The 20539-nt window shown below is 40.3% G+C and overlaps 1 protein-coding gene across 3 annotated transcripts in view; it reads right to left on the reverse strand.

Annotated features, from left to right (window-relative positions):
• Positions 1 to 1120: 1120 nt before the first annotated feature.
• The window catches only part of ntm (neurotrimin), a 385813-nt gene continuing 366394 nt past the window's right edge, over positions 1121 to 20539 (reverse strand). For 2 of the 3 annotated variants that reach the window (XM_034606829.1, XM_034606828.1), the window contains 5 exons: positions 9460 to 9588; positions 7917 to 8037; positions 7353 to 7504; positions 4616 to 4651; positions 1121 to 1298 (listed from right to left, as the gene is read on the reverse strand). In XM_034606829.1, coding sequence (XP_034462720.1) covers positions 1198 to 1298; positions 4616 to 4651; positions 7353 to 7504; positions 7917 to 8037; positions 9460 to 9588 — 539 coding nt within the window. In that variant the 3' untranslated portion in view covers positions 1121 to 1197. The remainder of the gene's footprint in view (positions 1299 to 4615; positions 4652 to 7352; positions 7505 to 7916; positions 8038 to 9459; positions 9589 to 20539) is intronic. The other variant, XM_034606830.1, reaches the window with a different exon arrangement.

A 20539-nucleotide genomic window follows, 5' to 3' on the forward strand; every position in this document is an offset into this window, starting at 1 on the left:
AAAACAAAACATGTTTGTGATAAGAAAATACCATGAAGCATGGTGTTTGTGTACTTAGTTTGGTGCGGAGACAAGGAAACAGACATGTGTGATGTATGATGCTGTATAAACTTCTTAAGTCTTTGGGTTCTTGGTGTCTCAATGCATGCAGAGTGTTTATTTTGTTAACACGGTCCTACTGAGTGGTCTCTAATCTTCCACTGCTGGTTTGTAACATGAACAGGAACCTTTTTTCAAACAACCGTGTTGTGTAGAAATTGCATGATGTTCAAACAAGTAGCCAAAGCATTAGTCAATTTGCATTACTCAAGTCAGACATTGACTCCACACAAGCAGAGTAGTGTCTCCCTTCATTTTCACTACTTAATTATAACATAATTATTCTTGACACCATTATTGTGTACAACTGTACTGGTAAAGAAAAAAAAACAATACAACAAAGCCGTTAAACGAGGATATTTGTCCTTATAATTACAGCTTCATATTTTCCCTTCTCAAACATTTTAAAACTAAACAAAACAGTGAAATAAAATTTAAATATTAGCATGTCACAACTGCAAGTATACCACTATAATGCTGAGAACAAAAAGACTTGAAGGTCAAAAACAATTCTGCTTTCAACCAGACTGAATGATAATTATTATACATTAAAATATGATAATACCAGGCTTCCAGCCTCAGGGTAGCCTCAATTCCTTTTGTTTCACTGCCTCTGTTTGACTTTGAGGTATTTAACATTCACCTCTTTTACTAAAAATTTGCCTTTTCCTGGAGTTGAGATGAATATGCAATGTGGTTAAAATTAAGACAATTCCATTTGAATAAGAGATGCCTCATTTAAAGAACAGAAACTTTTTACAGAGTAAAAGAGATAATCCAGAATACCATAATTTAGTGAGAAAAATATCCAAAATAATTCAGTTAAGATATGAAACATCTGTTACATCTTTAAAAACTAAAACAAAAAAGTAAATCAACACAAAAAAGGTGATGTACTTATCTAATGTTCTAATGTGTCAACATTATTACATAGCTTGGTACTTCATGCACTCACTGTGCATAAGTTTATGGTTCTGGTTGAAAACAAAAAAACAACCAAAAGAACACGCACGCACACGCACTCACACACACACATATACACACACACGCACGCACACACACACACACACACACGTTTATGTTCAAATCCATTCCTCTTTAAAATTTGAGCAGGAAGGGCAGAAACACGAGGAGGAGGAGACAGGTGTGTAAGTGCACTCCCATTGCGCCACCGCTACCATCTTGAACTGCTCTCGGTCCTGAAAGGAGGGAGAAAGAAGAAAGATAAGAGACACCTGGTTAGGTTTCACCATTGTGTTATCACCACTGGGGGAGGGTTAAATCAACTAGCTGCTCGTATTGACTTAAAGGGATAGTTCGCCGAAAAATGAAAATTCACTTATTATCTTCTGTGAAGTGAAGTGTTTGAGTCCACAAAACACTTTAGGAGTCTCAGGGGTAAACAGTGTTACAGCCAAGGCAACCTCTTCTTCAGACATAATAAAACAACAGAAAAAACACACATCATGATGCTTGTGTGGTGTCATCCAAGTGTCTGCACGCCCAGAACTTCATGTTCGACCCGAAACGAGGTAATTTACACCGTGCTTTAAGCCTTAAAGTCCACCGGAAGTGGCGATGCTAGCGGATGTAGCCAAAACACGCACACGAGCGTGCCCCTGGTGCGGTGTTCCAAGGTGCCCGAGGGTACGTGAACACTCCTCCTCCTCCTCCTCCGAGGATATCAGAGGAGATTTAACCTATAAACTTGGTGTAAATGACGCCGTTTCGAGTTGAATATGATGTCAGGGCTTGCAGACACTTGGATGACACCACACCAGCATTATAGAGGCATGTTATGTTTTTCTGTCTGAAGAAGGAGTCACAATTTACTTCAGTTGTATCGGATTCTGCTGCAACAAAGTTTACCTCTGAGACTCCAGAAGTGTTTTGTGGACTCAAACACTTCACCCACCCCTCCATCAGTAAAGTGGTGAGTAGATAAAGAGTGCATTTTCATTTTTCTGTGATCTATCCCTTTAATAAACTTCCTGTATTCGTGATTGCTGTGAATTGAACAGTGCAGATGATACAGTCTTTGTATGAGAACACTAGGTGACTGCAGATTCTATTTTCTACACGCAAACCCCTTTACATCATTAGTAGGTAAAGTTGCATCACTGATGACAGTCAATATATATTAGGGATTTGGATAAGGAAGTAGGAAGTATACATACAAGGTGTATTTGTTTGCTACCATACTTTTAATGTAAATTTAAGTAACTCACAGCATTTAGTTAAGGTCATGCAAAGACTGTGGTCCACAGTGACTTGAACAATTAAACAGGACAAACCAATTGTATTAGCAATTACCAAACCCATACAAAAGACACCAAAGTACTAAATTGAATATGCCAACCATCCGACATGACCCTGATTAATTCATTGGGAAATAAAACATTCCCACTGAACATAATCAATTCATGTCTCCCCCCCACACACACACACTTTATATTCCCCCATTTGGGTAAACTGACCATATGAGTCCTAAATATGTCAAATGTTTGCTGGGTATTTTTAGTTAAACTAATATTAATGGCAAATAGACATATACCCTGGTTTGTTTTCATTCTATGTCCTTAATATATATTGATTGTATTATTTTTTTTTTTTGTGCATATTGCTTTCAAAATGCAGCCAAATCGGCTTGTATCTGTGAAATAATATATGTTAATTGGTGACAGATGTCATAAAGGCATCACAGTCTGATATATTCTTTCAGATTGATCATTGCTATAGTGAAGGCTTGTGAAACATTCAGTTCATTATTGAAAATCCGTTCCCATTTGCATTTATTAGATGATAATGGTTGATGGAAGCAGGTAAACCAGATCAGGAGAAAACACTTTTTGGAGGGAACTATAAATAAAGTGCACATAAAATGATGATGATGATGATGCATGGGCTACAGTAAATGCTTCCATTAGAGGCAGGAGGTGAAGTACACTTAGATAGTACCTGTGTGTGACCATCAAATGACAAGGTCTGCAACATCAAATGCTGTACTGAACTTTAAAAGGATTAAAACTGGGCACTGCTCAGCATTTATTGCTGAAAGAAGGTAATCTTCTCTGTCACAAGGACATTCAGGGGACTGAGAACTGGTCTTAAAACCCACAGGAGTCACAATGACGCTTTCACCTGCAGGTTGGCTTTTGCCAGTTGCAACTGGGAGTCAGCAAATGTATGTTACTATTAATGTGTTGGTGATTATATCACTTGCCCAATTCTTAGTGCATTTAATAAGTATGTATTATATATAGTGTAAAATAAAGTAAGTGCAGTATATGGAAACACACTTTTTTCTGCATGTTGCCATTTCTTCCATTAGATTTCTAATGGAAGGAATTCTAAGGATTTCTAAGGAATAAAGGAGACACGTGGAAGATTTACATTTTACAATAATGAAGTCAAAAATCTCTAACTTCTATTCAAAAATACGCTTAATCTTTAACTAGTTCACACACCTGTGGTGTTCAGGTATTGCTAAGTATTACACTGTATTAAAATTCAATCCAATTTTATGACGCAAGAGTGAAAAACACACGATATTTTCATCATGCTCTTTTCAGGGATGAAGCGAGAGCTGAATAAATGAAAGCATTGTACGAGGATTGAGGACAAATTTGAACTTTTTCTTTGAAGCTTGTCACACAATGAGCACTCATTTCCTTTGGATTTCCATGAGTTCACCACAGTTTCCTTTGGGGCATCTATCCAATTACCCTGTCACAGTGGATTATCCCTAATCCTGCATATGGCTAATTAGAATAATGACGTTCACGCACAGTCAAAATCAAAGCCATTAATACAGTGCTGTCGTCAATGGCGTCAGGTTGCTTACAAGATGCTGCAACCACGGCTCACAAGGACACATTAAATGACGAGATGGGTGAGGTGTTCTTTGTTCCACAGCTTTACAAAGACACTTCTAGAAACATTCACACGAATAATCTACACCACAAATCTAAAATCCACAATCACTATTTGCAGATACGAGAAACACTGCAGTGAGTTTTTGCAGCTCTCTGTGTTGGCTTTCACTGTTTGGATTTCTGTGTATGTTTAAAATTGAAATACAATATAAACATGTTCAAACAGTCACACAAGCAGGAATGGTGATGATGAAAGAAAAAAATATACTTACATTGTAAAAAGAGCATGCAAAAATCAAAATGAAGCCAATGGAGAGGCAGTAAGGTTTGCAAAGGACAGAGATGAAATTTGATTAGTGCAACGGGCTACATTGACCATTTCCACAAAGATACAAATATTGCCACAAGGCAGTGCTAACATATCAGTTCATTAAAGGAACAAAGAGTCGTTAAACCACAACAATTCTGAAAGGATCAAAGGGGCCAAGAAATGATTAGTCTCTTCTTGTTAAACACAGAAGAAACAAATACAGTGACACTGCATCCAGTTTGTGAAAATGGTAATGTTAGTCATGTCCCAGCATGCAGTTAATACTTTCGATCCACAACAGCTCAAGTGCATGCTGGCGCAGAATACTAACCTTGCAATAGCGTTGAGCTAGTGGGCTCAATTACCACTACACCAGGGGAACAAATGAAACAGAGCAACACGTTGGAAACAGAACTGCAACACATCACTGGCAACGCTTGTGGAAAGCATGAGAACTAAGCTGCTTGAATAGACTTTTACGTGGTGGCCACACAGTTTCATAGTGTAGAGTTTAAACTGATAAGAAAGCAGGTGGCGTGGAAGGTCCATTTTGAATCCCTAACATCCTAATTCACACTCACTGTTGATACAACAATGATTATGTACAATTCTAGATTTAAAAAGTGATATATGGTTATTTCATTGGTTTGAAACAAGCCCACAGGAACAGCTCTGGCATTTGATACCAGGAGTTGAAGACGTCTTTCATTACTGTAAAAAGGTTGTTGGAGTATAGGAGTATTTAAAAAAATAAAAATAAATCTTTCATTTTACTTCAAAGTTTGTTTGTTTTTTCATCTCTAGTATGAGTGAGATGTGGGAATGGACCAAAAGAAAGAAGTCAAATCAGTATCTGCAGCAAAGGAGAAGATGATGGAGAGTGTGCAGACACAGGAGTCCAGAGAAGGCTCTCACTCTCAGTTCACAGTCTACATCCTGTTTACACTCCATCAGACACTTCCTGAACAGCACAAAAACGCAATACAATCAAATGTTAGCTTGATTGTGGGGCAATGGTTAAAGGTTCAGTGTGTAGGATATAGTGATCTAGTGGTGAAGTTGCATGTTGCAGCTGAACACCCCTCACCTCACTTCCAAACATGAAAGAGAACCTTTGGAAACTAAAAGAGTTTAGTTTGTCCATTCTGGGCTACTGTACGGCAGCCTCCGTAGAGAGGACCCGCTCCTGATGTATATATAACATATTTAAATATAAAGGGCACATTATTGGGTACAGAAAACAACAATTCATACAATTGAAATCATCACACACTAGTGAAAACAACACTAGGATTATTTTATATTCAATTTCTGTCAATAGATCCCTTTCACCTAAATCTTACACACTGCACCTTTATAATAAGCATTATCTCATCCTAGGAAAAACAACAGCACCATAATTAATCACTGACATAATTTACCCTTCCACCCTCCAGCTGTGACCTTTGCGTTCTCTTGGGAACGTCTACGTCATCGAGTTATTTCAGGATACTGGACTTCAAGATGGCCATTCGCTTGAATGAATATTGCTCCCCCAGCACATGAGCCAAGATATTTTCTAGCTTGCAGGTTTGCTGCTGCTCTGTGCAGCTCACAGCATTTATGCGTAAGTGTTTCTCCTGCTCGACGTTCAGGTGGCTTTGGCTCAGGTCAGTGGTTCAATATCCGGCTCCCCTTAGTGTCCTTGGGCAAGATATTGAACGCCAAAGTGTGCCTGAAGGCTGAGCCAGCAGTGTGTGGATGGCGTGTGACGGAAAAAGTGCAGCTGTATGAATATGTGCGCGAGTGGGTGAATGTGACCGGTACTTTAAAGCACAGTGAGTGGTCGATAAGACTGGAAAAGTGCTATTCAAATGGTATTCCTTAGTAATTTACATTCAGACACGTGAGTGTGACAATGCACTCTTACTCCTGGTCCTTGAACAGGTTCCATTAAGATTTCTCAGAACCGTGGTGCTTCTTAGTGAAGCAGCCCATACTTTCACCACTTTTGATGGAACCACTGAAATCCCCTTTAACGGATTCATTCATTCTTAATGGGTCTGATCCAGAGCGTCCACGTGTTTTACGACAAAAGCCGATCATTCCATAGACCAGAGCTCTGACTGTGTAGTCCCACCCACTGGACTGAGACACCAGTGAACAGTGGATTTTACCCATGATCTCTGGCATTCTTTACCAGAAGAGCTGCCGCTGGAACAAATCCACTAAACTCTGTTTACAATTCTTTATATTTCAAGTTTCCTCACTGAATATTGGAGATTAACAGTGTTTTTTTAAATTGATGAACAGTTTAGCATTACTCTTGAAATACCAGGGGGCCTGATTGTGACCATTTCAGCTGTGACTATCAGTCAGTTACACACTGCTCACCGGAGATCAGACCTGCTCACCAGTTACGTGGAGCAGGGACCAGTATTCAGGGTGAGGGATGGGGGTGAAAGCAGCTTTTGAAATTCTGCTAATTTAGTTTTAATGGGAAATGGGACCTGACTTTTTGGTTTTTGGATCAAAATGGTCAGAATGCCAGTTCAACATGAACATGAACAACAATGAAATACATTTCCATGTTGTTGGGAAAGTTTGTTACAGTTCACTGCCAACTCTTGCTACTACATTTCATGTGTGTGCCACAAGTTTTTTCCTTTTGTGTGTGAGGCTGCTGCTGCTGCACCCCCAAGGAAACTAAAATGTTAAAATTGCCATTAGGTGTTTTGTGCAGAGGTGAGTATCTGAAAGGGGCTTTTTTGGGGCCTTTTTATCTGAGTGGGGAGCCAGCAGGATATCAGACAGCTCAGCCAGAGCCTCTCATAACTGTGAAAACCCCAAAAAACGAAAAACATGAGCCTGAAGAAACTTTTTAGTCAAATCAGAATGAATAAGTCACCATCTTGAAGCCCAGCACCAAATACTCCATGGTCCATGGTTTGAAAACAATATTTCTTTGTATCTATTTTCATTTAGTTCCCTATCATAATTGATATTAGTTTAATTACTTAATCTGCACAAACAGAATGGAGAGTGACTCCCACATAGACTAAGACCAGAAATAACTAGACAGCACTCACCATACAAAAGGAAGCTTGTGTTTGAGCTCCCAAGTTTGTTGAGGGCAACACAGGTGTAGTTGCTGTAATCTCCGTCAGAAACATTAAAAAACACCAGCTTCGACAGTGATGCAGTCTTCACAATCTCCAGGCCATCAAAGCCAGTGAAGATCCTAGATAGGAGAAAAAATGTCCATTGACAAACAGTGAATACAAATTACCATGTCAGCGTCGGAACGTGTTGCATGTTGAATGTGAAGTGAAGCAGCATAACCACAACGCAGTTCGGCAGCATGCATGACATCAACACATTAGTCAAAGTGAATGAACAGCGTTTCCAGTAAAGTCTCTTATGCGTACATGTGAGTGCTCCATAAGTCTCGCCAAATTACTTCAAGACCCAAGTACTAAATAATAACAATTTAATCAACAAGCAAGGAGTTTTTGCTTAAATATGATTATCTCGATACCTGTGTACCTGGCAGATGATCAATGAGCATCGGTGACTAATTAGTAAGCATGCACACACACACACACACACACATGCACACACACACACCAAGTGCTCATGTTAAAATCCATCACCTTCGGTCATCTTTGTACCACTCGAAGTCGGCCTCCGGCACTGCATCGGCTTCACACTCCAGCACTCCTCTCTGTCCCAGAGTCACTCCAACATCTCTGCCCTCTGACACAGTCGGAGCATCTGCACACAGGAGCACGGTGATCAGGGCTACGCGGCAGCATGAGTCAAGGAAATCAGGAGAGGGGTCACAGCATTTTCTCCTCCTCCGCTACAGTTTTGATTCATGGCTGTGATCTGCACCACGACTGCAGGTCAACAGGAATTATGAGGTCAAATAATGTACAATATTTATTACAGTGGTGAAAGTGCATGTGTCAGGATATGATGAGGTGGAGGCAAGTGTTCAGGTTCTAATGTGATGCAGTACTTTCTCCTTCTCCTGCAGCAAAGAAACTGCTGATTATTGAACAGATTTTTTTTCCTGTTTGAACAAAGCCTAAAAAAGTGAGACTGAAATATAAAACCCTTGTGAGCCCGGAAAACTGGAATTTAAAAAAAAGAAACTGTAACTTTGCAGCTCATGACTTGCATTTCTTCTTCAACAGATTTTGTTTCACTGTGAATAAGAATATAAAGTAAATCCATGAAGTAGTATAGTGTATTATAATTAAAACCGGTGGTTTATCTTTTCTAGAGTGACACATTCCAATATTCATTAATATTTGTCTTAATTGTAGGGTTACGACTAGTTTTTCTTTATATTAATTTATTGTTGATTAATAATAATAATCATTATTATTATTAAATAATTTTTTCGTAATTAAAAACAAAATGTCCTCAAGCTCATACAATTCATTCAAAATCCCTGGTTTTCTCTCTCTTTATCTTGCTCTCTCTCTCTCTGCAGGTATCTCTGACTAAAAGAGCTGCAAGATTCAGACAACAACAATTATTATTATTATTATTATTATTACTGTTGCCACTATCATTGATAACATCTTTTCATCTATAAATATGACTCTTATTGTTTTCATTATAACAACTAGTCTGTCAGAGCTGAAACATGAAGGTTACTCAACTGTTCCTGGTCTCTCTCCTCTTTCTCTCTTGCAGTTTTTTCTCTCCACAGTTGCCAAAGTGCTGCTCTTTGTGGGAACTGTTGGGTTTCTCTATAAATCTCTTCGTTCTATGTAAAGTGCCTTGAGATAATACAAATCTATACAAATAAAATTGAATTTTGTTTGAACAGCACTGCACTCATATTATGTAAGGCAACAAAAGTTCATATCAAAGTACCGGAAACCTTTTGCATGATTATCCTTTAAAGAACAACATGACCATAAAAACATAGCTTGTGTATTGATTTGTGTCAATAGACTAATTGACAAATGGATTAATCAGCGTTCCAGTTCATAAACCATGTGTTTCTTTAAGAGAGAAAACCATGTTCATAAACCATGTGTTTCTTTAAGAGAGAAAACCATGTTCATAAACAATGTGTTTCTTTAAGAGAGAAAACCATGTTCATAAACCATGTGTTTCTTTAAGAGAGAAAACCATGTTCATAAACCATGTGTTTCTTTAATTCCGCCGCAGACTCACAGTTGACGGTGATGTCTACAGTCTGAACATCCGTGTCAATTTCGTTGACAGCCGAGCATTCGTACGTCCCTGCTCTCTGTCTGCTGATGGATGGGATTTCCAGGTACTCGTCGTCCGATGCCAGGTCCCCTGTGAAAGATCACACACACAACATGATCCGTGAGATGGTCATTCGCAGTTAATGCGATGACTCAACAGCTGTGGCCTTGAGAGATATTTTCACACTCTGTGTCCCTGGCTGTGTGACCTGTGGGAAAGTCATCGTCACTCTGGTGCATGGGAGAGGGAGGTGTTGAGTACAGACATTTGCCATAACTATAGTTTATATAAACTATGAATATGGTTAAATATGGTTCGATAGTTAAAATGTTAAGCTTGCTCAGGCAATAAGTGCGCTGACTTTTGGTGAAGACTATGTAGCAGTTGATTTGACATGGCTTTATTTTTTAATGATTTCCTATGAGGAAAGAGCCAGAGCATTCTGCAGCAATCACACAACAAATTATTTCTAGCATTTGAAAAATAAAGCTTATTTTGATATTCACCAAACAAAGGAAGACATTCAGATGGAGCTACAACAGAAATCAATGATCTCAGTTCAGGAGCAATGTCAGCCACAGAGCCTGTCAGGTCTTGTAACCTGATCCGGCATGACAGGCAAGATTCACTAAGCTACACATGTGTCAAGGCTTACACCAATAAATATCATGACATGTGCCTGATTCTGCCACTCTCTCTCTCTCCAATGTGCCTCTCTTGTTTCTTTCAACATTCACAAACACGGTTCTTGAGCTTCCTGACATTTTTCGGCAGATGCTACAACACTCGGTGATTAGTGCTTTGTTCTGCCCCCACTCATTATCCCTCGTCTGTCGGAACTTTCATATGTCGTCTCGCTTTTTTTGTGTGTCTCTCAAGCCTGCAAGCAAACCCGGACCACTGCAGAGATAAGAGAACATGAGTGGGGGGAAATGCCAACCCCCGCTTCTTCTTCTTCTATCAATCCGACACACTTGACAGAGACACTTAATACAGCACTCAACATACAGAACAAAAGACATAATTGACTTCAAGCCTCTTCCCAAGATGCTGATAGGTGACAGTAATAAATTGCACATGGATGCACTTTGCTGGGTTTAGGCATATTAGGGAAGATTGTTATGGAGAGAAGTCCTCATTGACACACTGATCACCTGACGAGGAGTATCAGGAGGACTAGCGCAGGTTCCAGTCCACATTCTCTCACTCAGCCGTGCGTCTGCTTTTCTTACTGGCGTTCTCTCAAGAGAGACTGCGTCTCGCCAATAGAGACCGCAGTGTCAGTTCAAGCCACGCTGTGATCCTCTGAGGAGGCTTAATCAAGACAAGGTTGCCAGCTGATGCACATTCCCAAAGTACATCTGTGTGGCTGCTGGCAGCATAAGCAGCTGTCTCTCCAGACTGACACATGGAATCAATGGGTTTCCATCAGTTATGGAGTAAAACCAAAACTTGACAAGTGCTCTAACAAAGCTGTAAGACTCACTCACTTATGATCTGTTGTGTCTAATGTGAGTCGATACTTGTCTGACCTGCAACAAAAAATACAAATCTATAAAACACAATAACATAATATAAAGTTTAGAATATATAATGAATAAGGCCTTTGTCCGCCCACCCACTGCACACATCAGTATACTATGTTCTATGAATATGAATACCTCACCTGAGGAACTCCAGTAGCTGTAACTAGGTCTCTTTTATCCTTATTTTTCACCATTATTTTTAACTGTCCTATGAGCTACATCACTGGTTGTCTGGGATTGTAAATTATGATTTTATTTGTTTTATGTGTCTTTTATTTCAAATGTAGTATTATAGTATAAAGTCATAATTGTTAATGATTATAATGACAATTGACCAAACTTAACTTGTTAAGAAGAGTTGACCAAGATTTGATTGGTGGGTTGGTCTACACAAGTGTTGACACTCAATCAGTCAGAGACACTGTTCACAGGCTGGTGGTTAGTACGATCAACTTTTATCCTCATGTCAGTCAATTCAAAGTTATTTGTGTAGCCCATATTCACAAATCACAATTAGTCTAAAAGGGCTTCACAAGGTGTGACATCCTTTAACATGTGGATGTCATGTGGCAAGAGTAGTTTCCTTAGTTCCTATCCACTATATTTCAAATGTACGTGTGTTTGTTTATGTGTGTGGAAGAGAGAGAGAGAGACAGAGAGAGATGCTCTTTGTAGAAGTATTCATAAACGAGTCAGTAGATTTTCCTCTGTCTTCATGGTTACACCCGTCATATCACCAATGTCAACATTTGCATTTCTTTCCTGAGGTCCGACCTCCCTGTCAAACCTACACTCTACGGTTTTCTTTCAGTGCAAAGATTGCTCCTCCACCTTCACCAGCACCCACAGTCTCATCTGCCTCAGTGTCACTACCCTTTAAAGTAAAGTGTTTGAGCCAGCGCCAGGGTTGTTTTTGCCAAATTATGCCCCATTAAAGATAAAGTGATGGATCAGTATTATGTTGTTGGTCCGTCCTCTTGTGGTCACACTGCTGAGTCTCTTCATGTGCTGCTGCTGTCAGTTTGTCCGCTCGTCCAAATACCAACACCATGTGCCAAAGAAGTTTCCCTTTCTGTGCACTAGAGAGAGAGCAAATGTTGTCTTAGCAGAAACAAAGAGTTCACAGGACACTTTATTAACCACTGCCCAGCACTACCCAAGATCTGAAAAGCACACACAGAACTCTTCATTAGAGTCTTCTTCTTTTTTAATGGGTATGTGTTCACAGAGAGCAAGAAAATGACTACCAATATTTTACAGTTTTCCACCTGAGGGCAGAGCATTTTCCGTAACTCCACAAGTGGAGGAGGAGGAGGTTTGAAGTCATTTCTGAGTCTTTGTTGGAGACAACATCTCAGTTTGTGAGCGAGTCATTAGTGAGACAGTACTGCGTCCTGCGCTGCCATCAAAGTGACATGGCAAGACGCCAGGGAGACCTCACAAGACGAGGTAGTCAGGAGGAGAATGCAAAGAGAGCCAGGAAATCTCAGGAGAGGCCAGAGGGAGAATATGTGCCCTTGGTGTGTCCCTGAAATTCCAAGTCTCAAACTCAGGGGCAGAGAAGAAAATGGAAAAAGAGAAAGTTATTTGTGTGCAGGGCAAGGGGAGCAACCACTGGAAAGAAAAAACAGACAGGAGAGCAGATGCATGAGGGATAGAAGCTTTTAAGGAGAGGAGGCCAAGGGGATGTGGTGAGTTGGGATTTGATTTGACGAATCCAAACACGGGACCGAGAAAGGAATAGAAACCCAATCACAGATAGGAGCTGTTAACAGACAGAGAAGCACACGAGAGAGAGTGGGATTGGAAATGCTACCGCTGTTGTCTTGAGGGAAAGGTAGTCAGAGTGAAATGTGTTAAAAGAAACACGACACTGCTTTTGTGGCTCAGACAGACAATGAGAAAGAAGACGCATTTAAAAGGTGTCCAAAAAGACAATGACGAACGGCGACTAATTGCTGCGGTTTGAGTCTTAATCTTTGCCTCTGCTGCTGCCGCCGCCCCAAGAGGGAAATATATTGATAGTTACTTTTCCACCGACTATTAGCCTTCGGGAATTTCTTGATGTGCCAGGCCTCATTTGACTCACCATCAAACATAAAAGGGATGAGCAGAAAAAGAATCGTATAAACACACTATAGCTCGGGGTTTTACATATTGAAATAAGGCAGCTCGTTCTATTGAAGTGGTTTGCCAGCGAAGAGAATCTGTTGTGACAGCGCGGTTTAGATTGGACCAGTCAATAGCATGCATACTTTTGAGCATACAAAGAAGCATGAAAACCATGGCTGCTACTAATCTCTCCGGCCACAAGCCCTTTTGTATGTCGGTTACAGTGCAGGGGAAGTGGCTGTGTAAAAGACGGATACAGTATTTGAGCTGAAGACAAATGTAGAGATGAAGAGTACATTCCCCTTGAGTATTGAGCATTTTCATTCTGCTTCAATAAAAAAAAAAAAGAACTGTTGACGACTCAAACCATTTATTTTGATTCAGTAAGATTCAAGATTGGTCTTTGAATCATTTAAGACACGTCTGTCATAAAAAAGAACTACTGAAAACGTTATTTGCATTAATTTAAGTGTTAGTGTCTGTTCACCTCGGGAAAGGAGATGAAGTAACTGACACCTAAATCTGCCACAAAGCATCAAAGCACTTTGTACCAAAGAAGTGGAAAAAGAAGAAGAAAAGAAAATCCAATTTCTACCAAGCAGCTCAGTGCTCAATAATCCCTGTCTAATGGTGTCCATAGATCTTGGAACAGATGACCAATGTTCGTAGGCACAGTATCATTAACATTGTATTATTGCAGTTGCTCCTATTGCTGAATGTACGAGCCCCTGGTGTTCACGGTCCACCAGTGCAAGTGGTCGGTTAAGAGCCTGACAAGGTTGTTTCATTAGGTAGTTAGTTCAGCAGCGTTCAGTAGAACCTGAGTGGATTCGCGTTTAGCTCCTTGGACTCTGACACAACAAGCTTCAAGTGACAACAACTTCCACTGATCTGAGTTCATAGGGGAGTGTCATGTTGGTGTTGCGGTTGTTAAGCCAGTAAAAGGAAAAAGAGAAAAAGAAAAGTCATCTGAGGCAAATGTCATTTTGTAGGAGAGTCTGCTATTGGTCAGTTCTTTGAATTAACTTGTGAATTGATGACTGTCATGGCAGGAAGTTCAAGCAATATGTTTTAGTTTGTTTCACATGTTGAAAGCGTCATATAAGAATTAATGTTGTGTACAAAACTCAAACTCATTAATCAATAAACATTGTTTTTTTTTAAATCTACTGATATATATATATAACTACAGGTATTTAAGGAATAAATCAGAGCTCTCATAAGCTGCTTGTGGCACTAATAAGCAACATCTAGTATTTTAATTAAGTTATGTTTCTGCCAGCAATGTTCGTTAATGTTACCAGTTCTTAGTAAGTAAACAATAACATTCAACGGTCCCCCTGCAAATGAGATGAGACAGCAACACAACAGCTGGGACAAACCACAAAAACATGCAGACAGCCTGCCCACATTTACGAAAGGGTACAAGTCAATGATAATACAACATTCACAGGGGAATGATGTTACTTTCCATCAACCATCTTTGTCAACCGTGTAAATCTTCCTCTAGATGGTGAGTAAAGGCGAATCCCTTTGTTAAGGTTATCTAACGTTTTAGCAGCTAAACACAAACAGTGAAGGATATTTTAACGGGAAAAAAAGTGACAGAATCCAGCCTCTGAAAAATCAGGCACTTCTGCAGTGGAGAGTGGTGGTGGCTGCCGTAAAGACAAGTGAGAAGTGAGCAGCTCTGTGGAAACAGCAGTCTAGGGATGGTAATTAGAAAGGAGTGTCAGTCTGTTATGCTACTGCAGAGTCGATTGACACTGTGTGAGTTATAGTCTGTTATAACATTCTCTTTAAAAGAACAATACGTCTAAACATGGTAATGTTACACAACACAGAGGATGACAGCTATAGCCGCAAAATGCTTTGAAGACACAGACATATTCCCAATGAAATTCCATCACAATATCGAGACATAAAAATAAATCAAAAAGGACCTCTTCCTTTCCCCATTCTAAAAGATTTCAATCTACTACGACCACTGACTCCATCATCTCCAACTTCACATTAATCTTTCCAAGCAACCGGACCCGTGCAAATCTGGGAAACTTTTATTGCTCTGAACCCAAATTCAATCATGGGCACGTTCATTTCAGCTGCCCTAATGCACCGGGGCGTCGGCTGGCCGCCTGGGCTGACAAACTTTGCAGTCAGACTGTGAGGTCTGTGGAAGATACCAAAGATCACTTCTGATCCGCCACAAGCCCCCTTAAGCCATCTATCTATCAAAGGTGAGGGGGAGTTGGGTCACGGCTGTGTGAGAGCCCTTGCCACAGCCTGAAATCATCAATCTTTATGCACACACAGACACGCACGCACACACACAGCCACCCTCACACAGGATCTTTATTTATTTAATTCACTCTTTTAACACCCCAGAGTGCTTGCAGTAGCCGGACCCACATTGAATGGCCCCGGGCTGGAGCAGAGTTGCTCTGCAGCTGGGAGATACTGGAACATAAGTTTGGATTTCACCAAGTACCGGGACATCTCTCTCTCTCTCTCTCTCTCTCTCTCTCTCTCTGAGTCATGGTGACAACTGTGTAGTGTGACTCTGTGTATATCCCAACACTCCTTCTACATTCTTCTGTTGAGTACTGCCCATGAAACTGACATGGAAAAGGTAAGAAGAAGAATAGCAGCTCTAATTCAGCACATTGAAAGTGAACCATTTGAGGGAAAACAAGTAAAAAAACAAACATAAAAGGTTGAATCACTGTTTCTTTTTTAATCTTGCAGGAGTAAAATCTAAATGACAGCTTCTCAGGCCAACACTCGTATTTACATTTTCATCCCAAACGAAACTCAAAGCCAATAGATGTCCCTGAATTGATGTTTTGTTGGTGCCTGCACAAAAATACAGATAAAACGGATAAATAAACATAAGCAACCAGTCACTTCATCCATTTTGATCATGAAGAGTGCTGAGATGAGCACAGAATAGAGGATGCCTTTGAATGGGGCTGCCGCTCTGAAAAATGGCTTGTTTTACATAAAGATTCTCAATCAGCTCAGTGTTGCACAAAAGCTCAGACTTTATGGGAGTTGGAGCCACATGCTGCACACACACACACACACACACACACACACACACACACACACACACACACACACACACACACACAGAAATATCTTAGAGTGCACACATGCAAGGCAGAGATCAGGATTTGTGATCGGAGCTGACTGCATTAAAGATAGTTTTAAGGCCTTTGCTTTATTGGACACTACACCTTGAAAAAACATGACAGATGAGAGAGAGAGAGAGAGAGAACTGATTCAAACCATTGATGTTACAAATACATGGCGAGCAGCTTAGGGTGGTAAGTCGCCATGGCACGCTCTGTAATTGCTGCTTTTAGTTCACATTTATCACACAATCACCATACTCTCCACATTTTAAACTTTATTTTTATGACAAGTAAAATATGATATTCATATAAAGATATACATAATCAAATAATAATAAAAAGTTATTTATATAGCACTTTTTAAAAAAAAGTTCGAAACAGAAAAATGACATACGCAAAGACATAAGAAATTTAGGGAGAAGCCATATAATAAAAATGTGTCTTTAAATGAGATCTTAAAGAGGACAACGAGGTAGCGTGTCTGATTCCCAGTGGAAGGTTATTGTATAGTCGTGGAGCCCTTACTGAAAACGCTCCACCGCCCTCAGTTTTACACATTACCCTGGGAACCAAAGGCATCAGTTGATCTGCAGATCTGAGATCACCAGCAGGTGTGTATGGGATTAGAAGGTCATTGATATGAGAGGGGGGCCATGTCGCTAATACATTTAAAAACTAGCAATAAACATTTTAAAATCAATTGTGAGCGTAACAGGTAGCCAGTGCAATGAGGCGAGAATGGGGGTGATGTGTTGATACTTTCGAGTTTTTGGAAGAACTCTGGCTGAGGTATTATGAACAAAAAAAATACAGCAGCCAGAGCTCTTATATAAAAAATATATAGTATCCATGTTACACACAGTTGACATGTGTGAAAATACCACTTTTTAGCTCAGTGTGGAGGACGGAAATAAAACTGTATAATTTGGCCCGTGGATGACTCAGCTTCCTCAGTCCCACATCCCAATGTATTTATAGGCAATTATAATAGACGGCACCTTTATGGGGTGTGAGGAGAAAACAGCTCTGTTGTTCACATCGGAGCAGGAAGTTAAGGCAGCAATGAAACAAGCTGTTGGATCCAGTTAATGAGATTTCACAGCAATAGTTCCCAGTGATAGCTGAGTGGTTTAGTCCCACGCGTCAGAAACACATGTCACCCCAGGCCCCCGGCCCTGGCCCAGCAATCAACCCTGTCAGACCTTTGTCTCCTCTGTCCAACTCACTAATTCACTATGCGCCTAATTAAGAATAAAAACTACAAGGCTATAGATTGGCTGTTCAGGAGTAAAAGCTAATGAGACGGCTTTTCCTAATTAGGCATTGTTTTACGTTTTTTACTCTTCGTATAGTCATTGAACTGTGATTTATGTGTCATTTTTCCATAGCCTTGATGCTTGACTCCAATAGATATTCCAACGTCTGTGAATTCTGTTGTATAACAAGACCATTTTTGTCAGCAATTTGTTTTGAGAACATATGAACCACTTATATTCCTCTCTCTGATATTTATTACATAATGCATTGTTAATTTGCAAAACTGGGAAAACCTTACTGACAGCAGTGAAACAGAGTCGATACAGTCAACCAGCAGGTCACTGGAATCACTGACCCAGTTCTCAGTTCGTTGGATAGACCCTTGAGAGATACACGTGTGTCAGTCAAAGTTCAGTCAATCTGATTCCTAGAGCTGAACTATAAATGTGTGCATTCACTTTCAGTCTTTCCTTAAATGCATTCACAGTGCTGCCCTTGTTTCTACACACAAAAAGTGACATAAACTCCTCTTACTTTCTCACCTGTGCATTACCAGCCAATCAGTGTTAGAAGTGGGCATTAACATTGCCTTCTTAGTTTCTGTCATATCAAATGTTGGACCTGCTCCCCCTGTGCCAACATTGTAAAGTCGTGGGGAGAAGGGCTTTAAGAGGATGTCCGATCATAAGATAAGCATCTCTGTTTTAACACTCAGGCCTTTAGGCCCTTGCAGGGGTCCCTGGAGACAGCAATCAGGTTTAACTGAAGCATATAGTGTCTGGGACTGGTCAATCAATGGCTGCAAAGAAAGTAGATGATGCTGACTTAATGGGGTACACACCAAAAGAACAAACCACTAGGGGCACTGGACAGAACGTGGCTTCTTGCAGAACAGAACAAGTTCTGGTGAGTACTTCCTCTCTTTTGCCCAACACCATCATTTGGTCAGCGCAACAAAAACGTATGACACAAAGTAACAAATCATTGTTTGTATTGAACGCAACATGTCTGATCTTGCCCAAGACCAAAGGAAGGCAAAACACCATTTGATATAAAAAATACATCATCAGCTACAATATAAATATCATGTATGGATGTAATGAAAATAATTGCAAACAAAGGATGACATATTGTGTGCAATATTGAAGTAAGCTGCTCATGATCCGAAAATTGAAAAACAGGCAAGCAATGTAGAAAGTTGCCCACTTGCACTTATATCTACCAAATGGAGTTAACCCAAATCGTCCAGAGACACAGACCCTGTTTACACACGTCATCAGAATGTGTCTCCTGTGACCACCTGTGATCAGATCTCACCTCCAGCTCTTTAAACACAGATCAGATTATGTTCTATTCAGTCTGATTGTGACAGATAGGTCTGCTGTCAATTTGTGTGTTCATGTTTGTGTGAGCAGGGCAAAAGCCAATCGATTGCGCAGAACTCTAATTAGTAAGATTGTCCACATTTAAAATAGCAAAAAAGGAAAATATAGGTCAGTTTTGATACTTTCATGGTGGCAACAAATAAATCAATGTAAAAAGGGACACAGAGAAGTGTAAAAATACATTGGTTCTCCAGAGGGTTTAGAGGACGTTAGCGGAGGAGGCGGTCCGGTCCACATTTGCATTAACAATGCTAAAAATATGTCAACACATGCAACTCCAGATACTGTCTGAGTGATCGGATCTCACTGCATCCTTCACACATCTGTACATAGAGCTTACCCTGTTGGTAAACTCTCTATCTCCGCTACTGATTAGGCCATTCTAACAGTTGCTGTTTGAGTATCCAATCAAATGTGATAATGTAACTAAGGATCAGTAGCATATTGCACCTTTTCACCAAAGCACATATGTAGTTAATCAGGTTGTTTGTGTCATGCAGCCAGAAATACCCTTAAACTGTCTGCAGCTGGACTTGGCAGATTTGTCTTACAAGCTGACAAATAGTGATTGACGATAGAAGTCTGCCATAAGTCACCACAGGCTTGAATGACATAGCCACCACCACCTTTAAATTGCCACATTCTCAGTGTGAGTTGTGGCTGTTGCGTTGCTGATGTACAGAAACGACTGCAGTGTTGGGCTGACAATCTCTCCAAGTCAAAGCATGACAGTGGGTTCTTGTTCCATCAGATCAGCTAAACTCTAGTACAACTGACTGGAAGAAAAAATGAAGGGAAATACAGCTCTAGAATAGACCCATCGGCCATGGTGCCAACTGACATGATCTCTTGGCTCTACAGCCTCCACAGTCCACTGGAATCAGCAGAGGCAGATGCAGGCACATTTGCTCATAATGAATAAAGAGACTGTTGTCACTGAACTCATCTTGGGCTGCTGGGGGGTGAGGGCGGACATGGTTACTAATTAGCCTTTCCTTTTGAAGCTTGCCCTTCAAAACATTGCACACGTATGGGAATTTAAAATCATCCCAAGCAACGCAAGAGAAACTAGGTTAGACGTCTTCACCTCCCCGGAACATTTCTTTTGGATAAGCCATGAATTATTGCAATGTTGTCATGATATGACAGGACAATGAGCAGGTGTCTGTGAGCTGTGAGCCCAGGATGGGAGATCCACAGTCTAGTGGGAGAAGCAGTGGTTACTGGTGTATCCCTGACTGAGAGGACAAAAGCACAGAAATAGCCGTTTATGGTTTTGCAGGATGTTTCTTTTGGGACAGAAGGATCAGCAATATGAAAGACAGAATACAGGATATGGTTAAGAAGAAGAAAAACAGGGGATGCCATACATTGTTGGGACTAAGGTGTATTTGAGTGGAGTATACTTATGTTGTTACAAGGTCATAAGACAGTCTGTAACGCATAATATTGTGCAGCAATGCATAGTCTTTGTGGGCCATCGCCAATATTGTCTCATTCATTTCAAATGAATAAAATGTTTCTAAATTAAAGTCGGTACTAAACCAATACAGTAGTGTGCAATCATTTGCGACTAAAAGTTTAAAGGAAATTACCTATATGCCAATTTCTTTTACTTCAACTGTAG

Source organism: Hippoglossus hippoglossus, chromosome 14, assembly GCF_009819705.1.
Source record: "Hippoglossus hippoglossus isolate fHipHip1 chromosome 14, fHipHip1.pri, whole genome shotgun sequence".
Classification (NCBI taxonomy): Eukaryota; Metazoa; Chordata; class Actinopteri; order Pleuronectiformes; family Pleuronectidae; genus Hippoglossus; species Hippoglossus hippoglossus.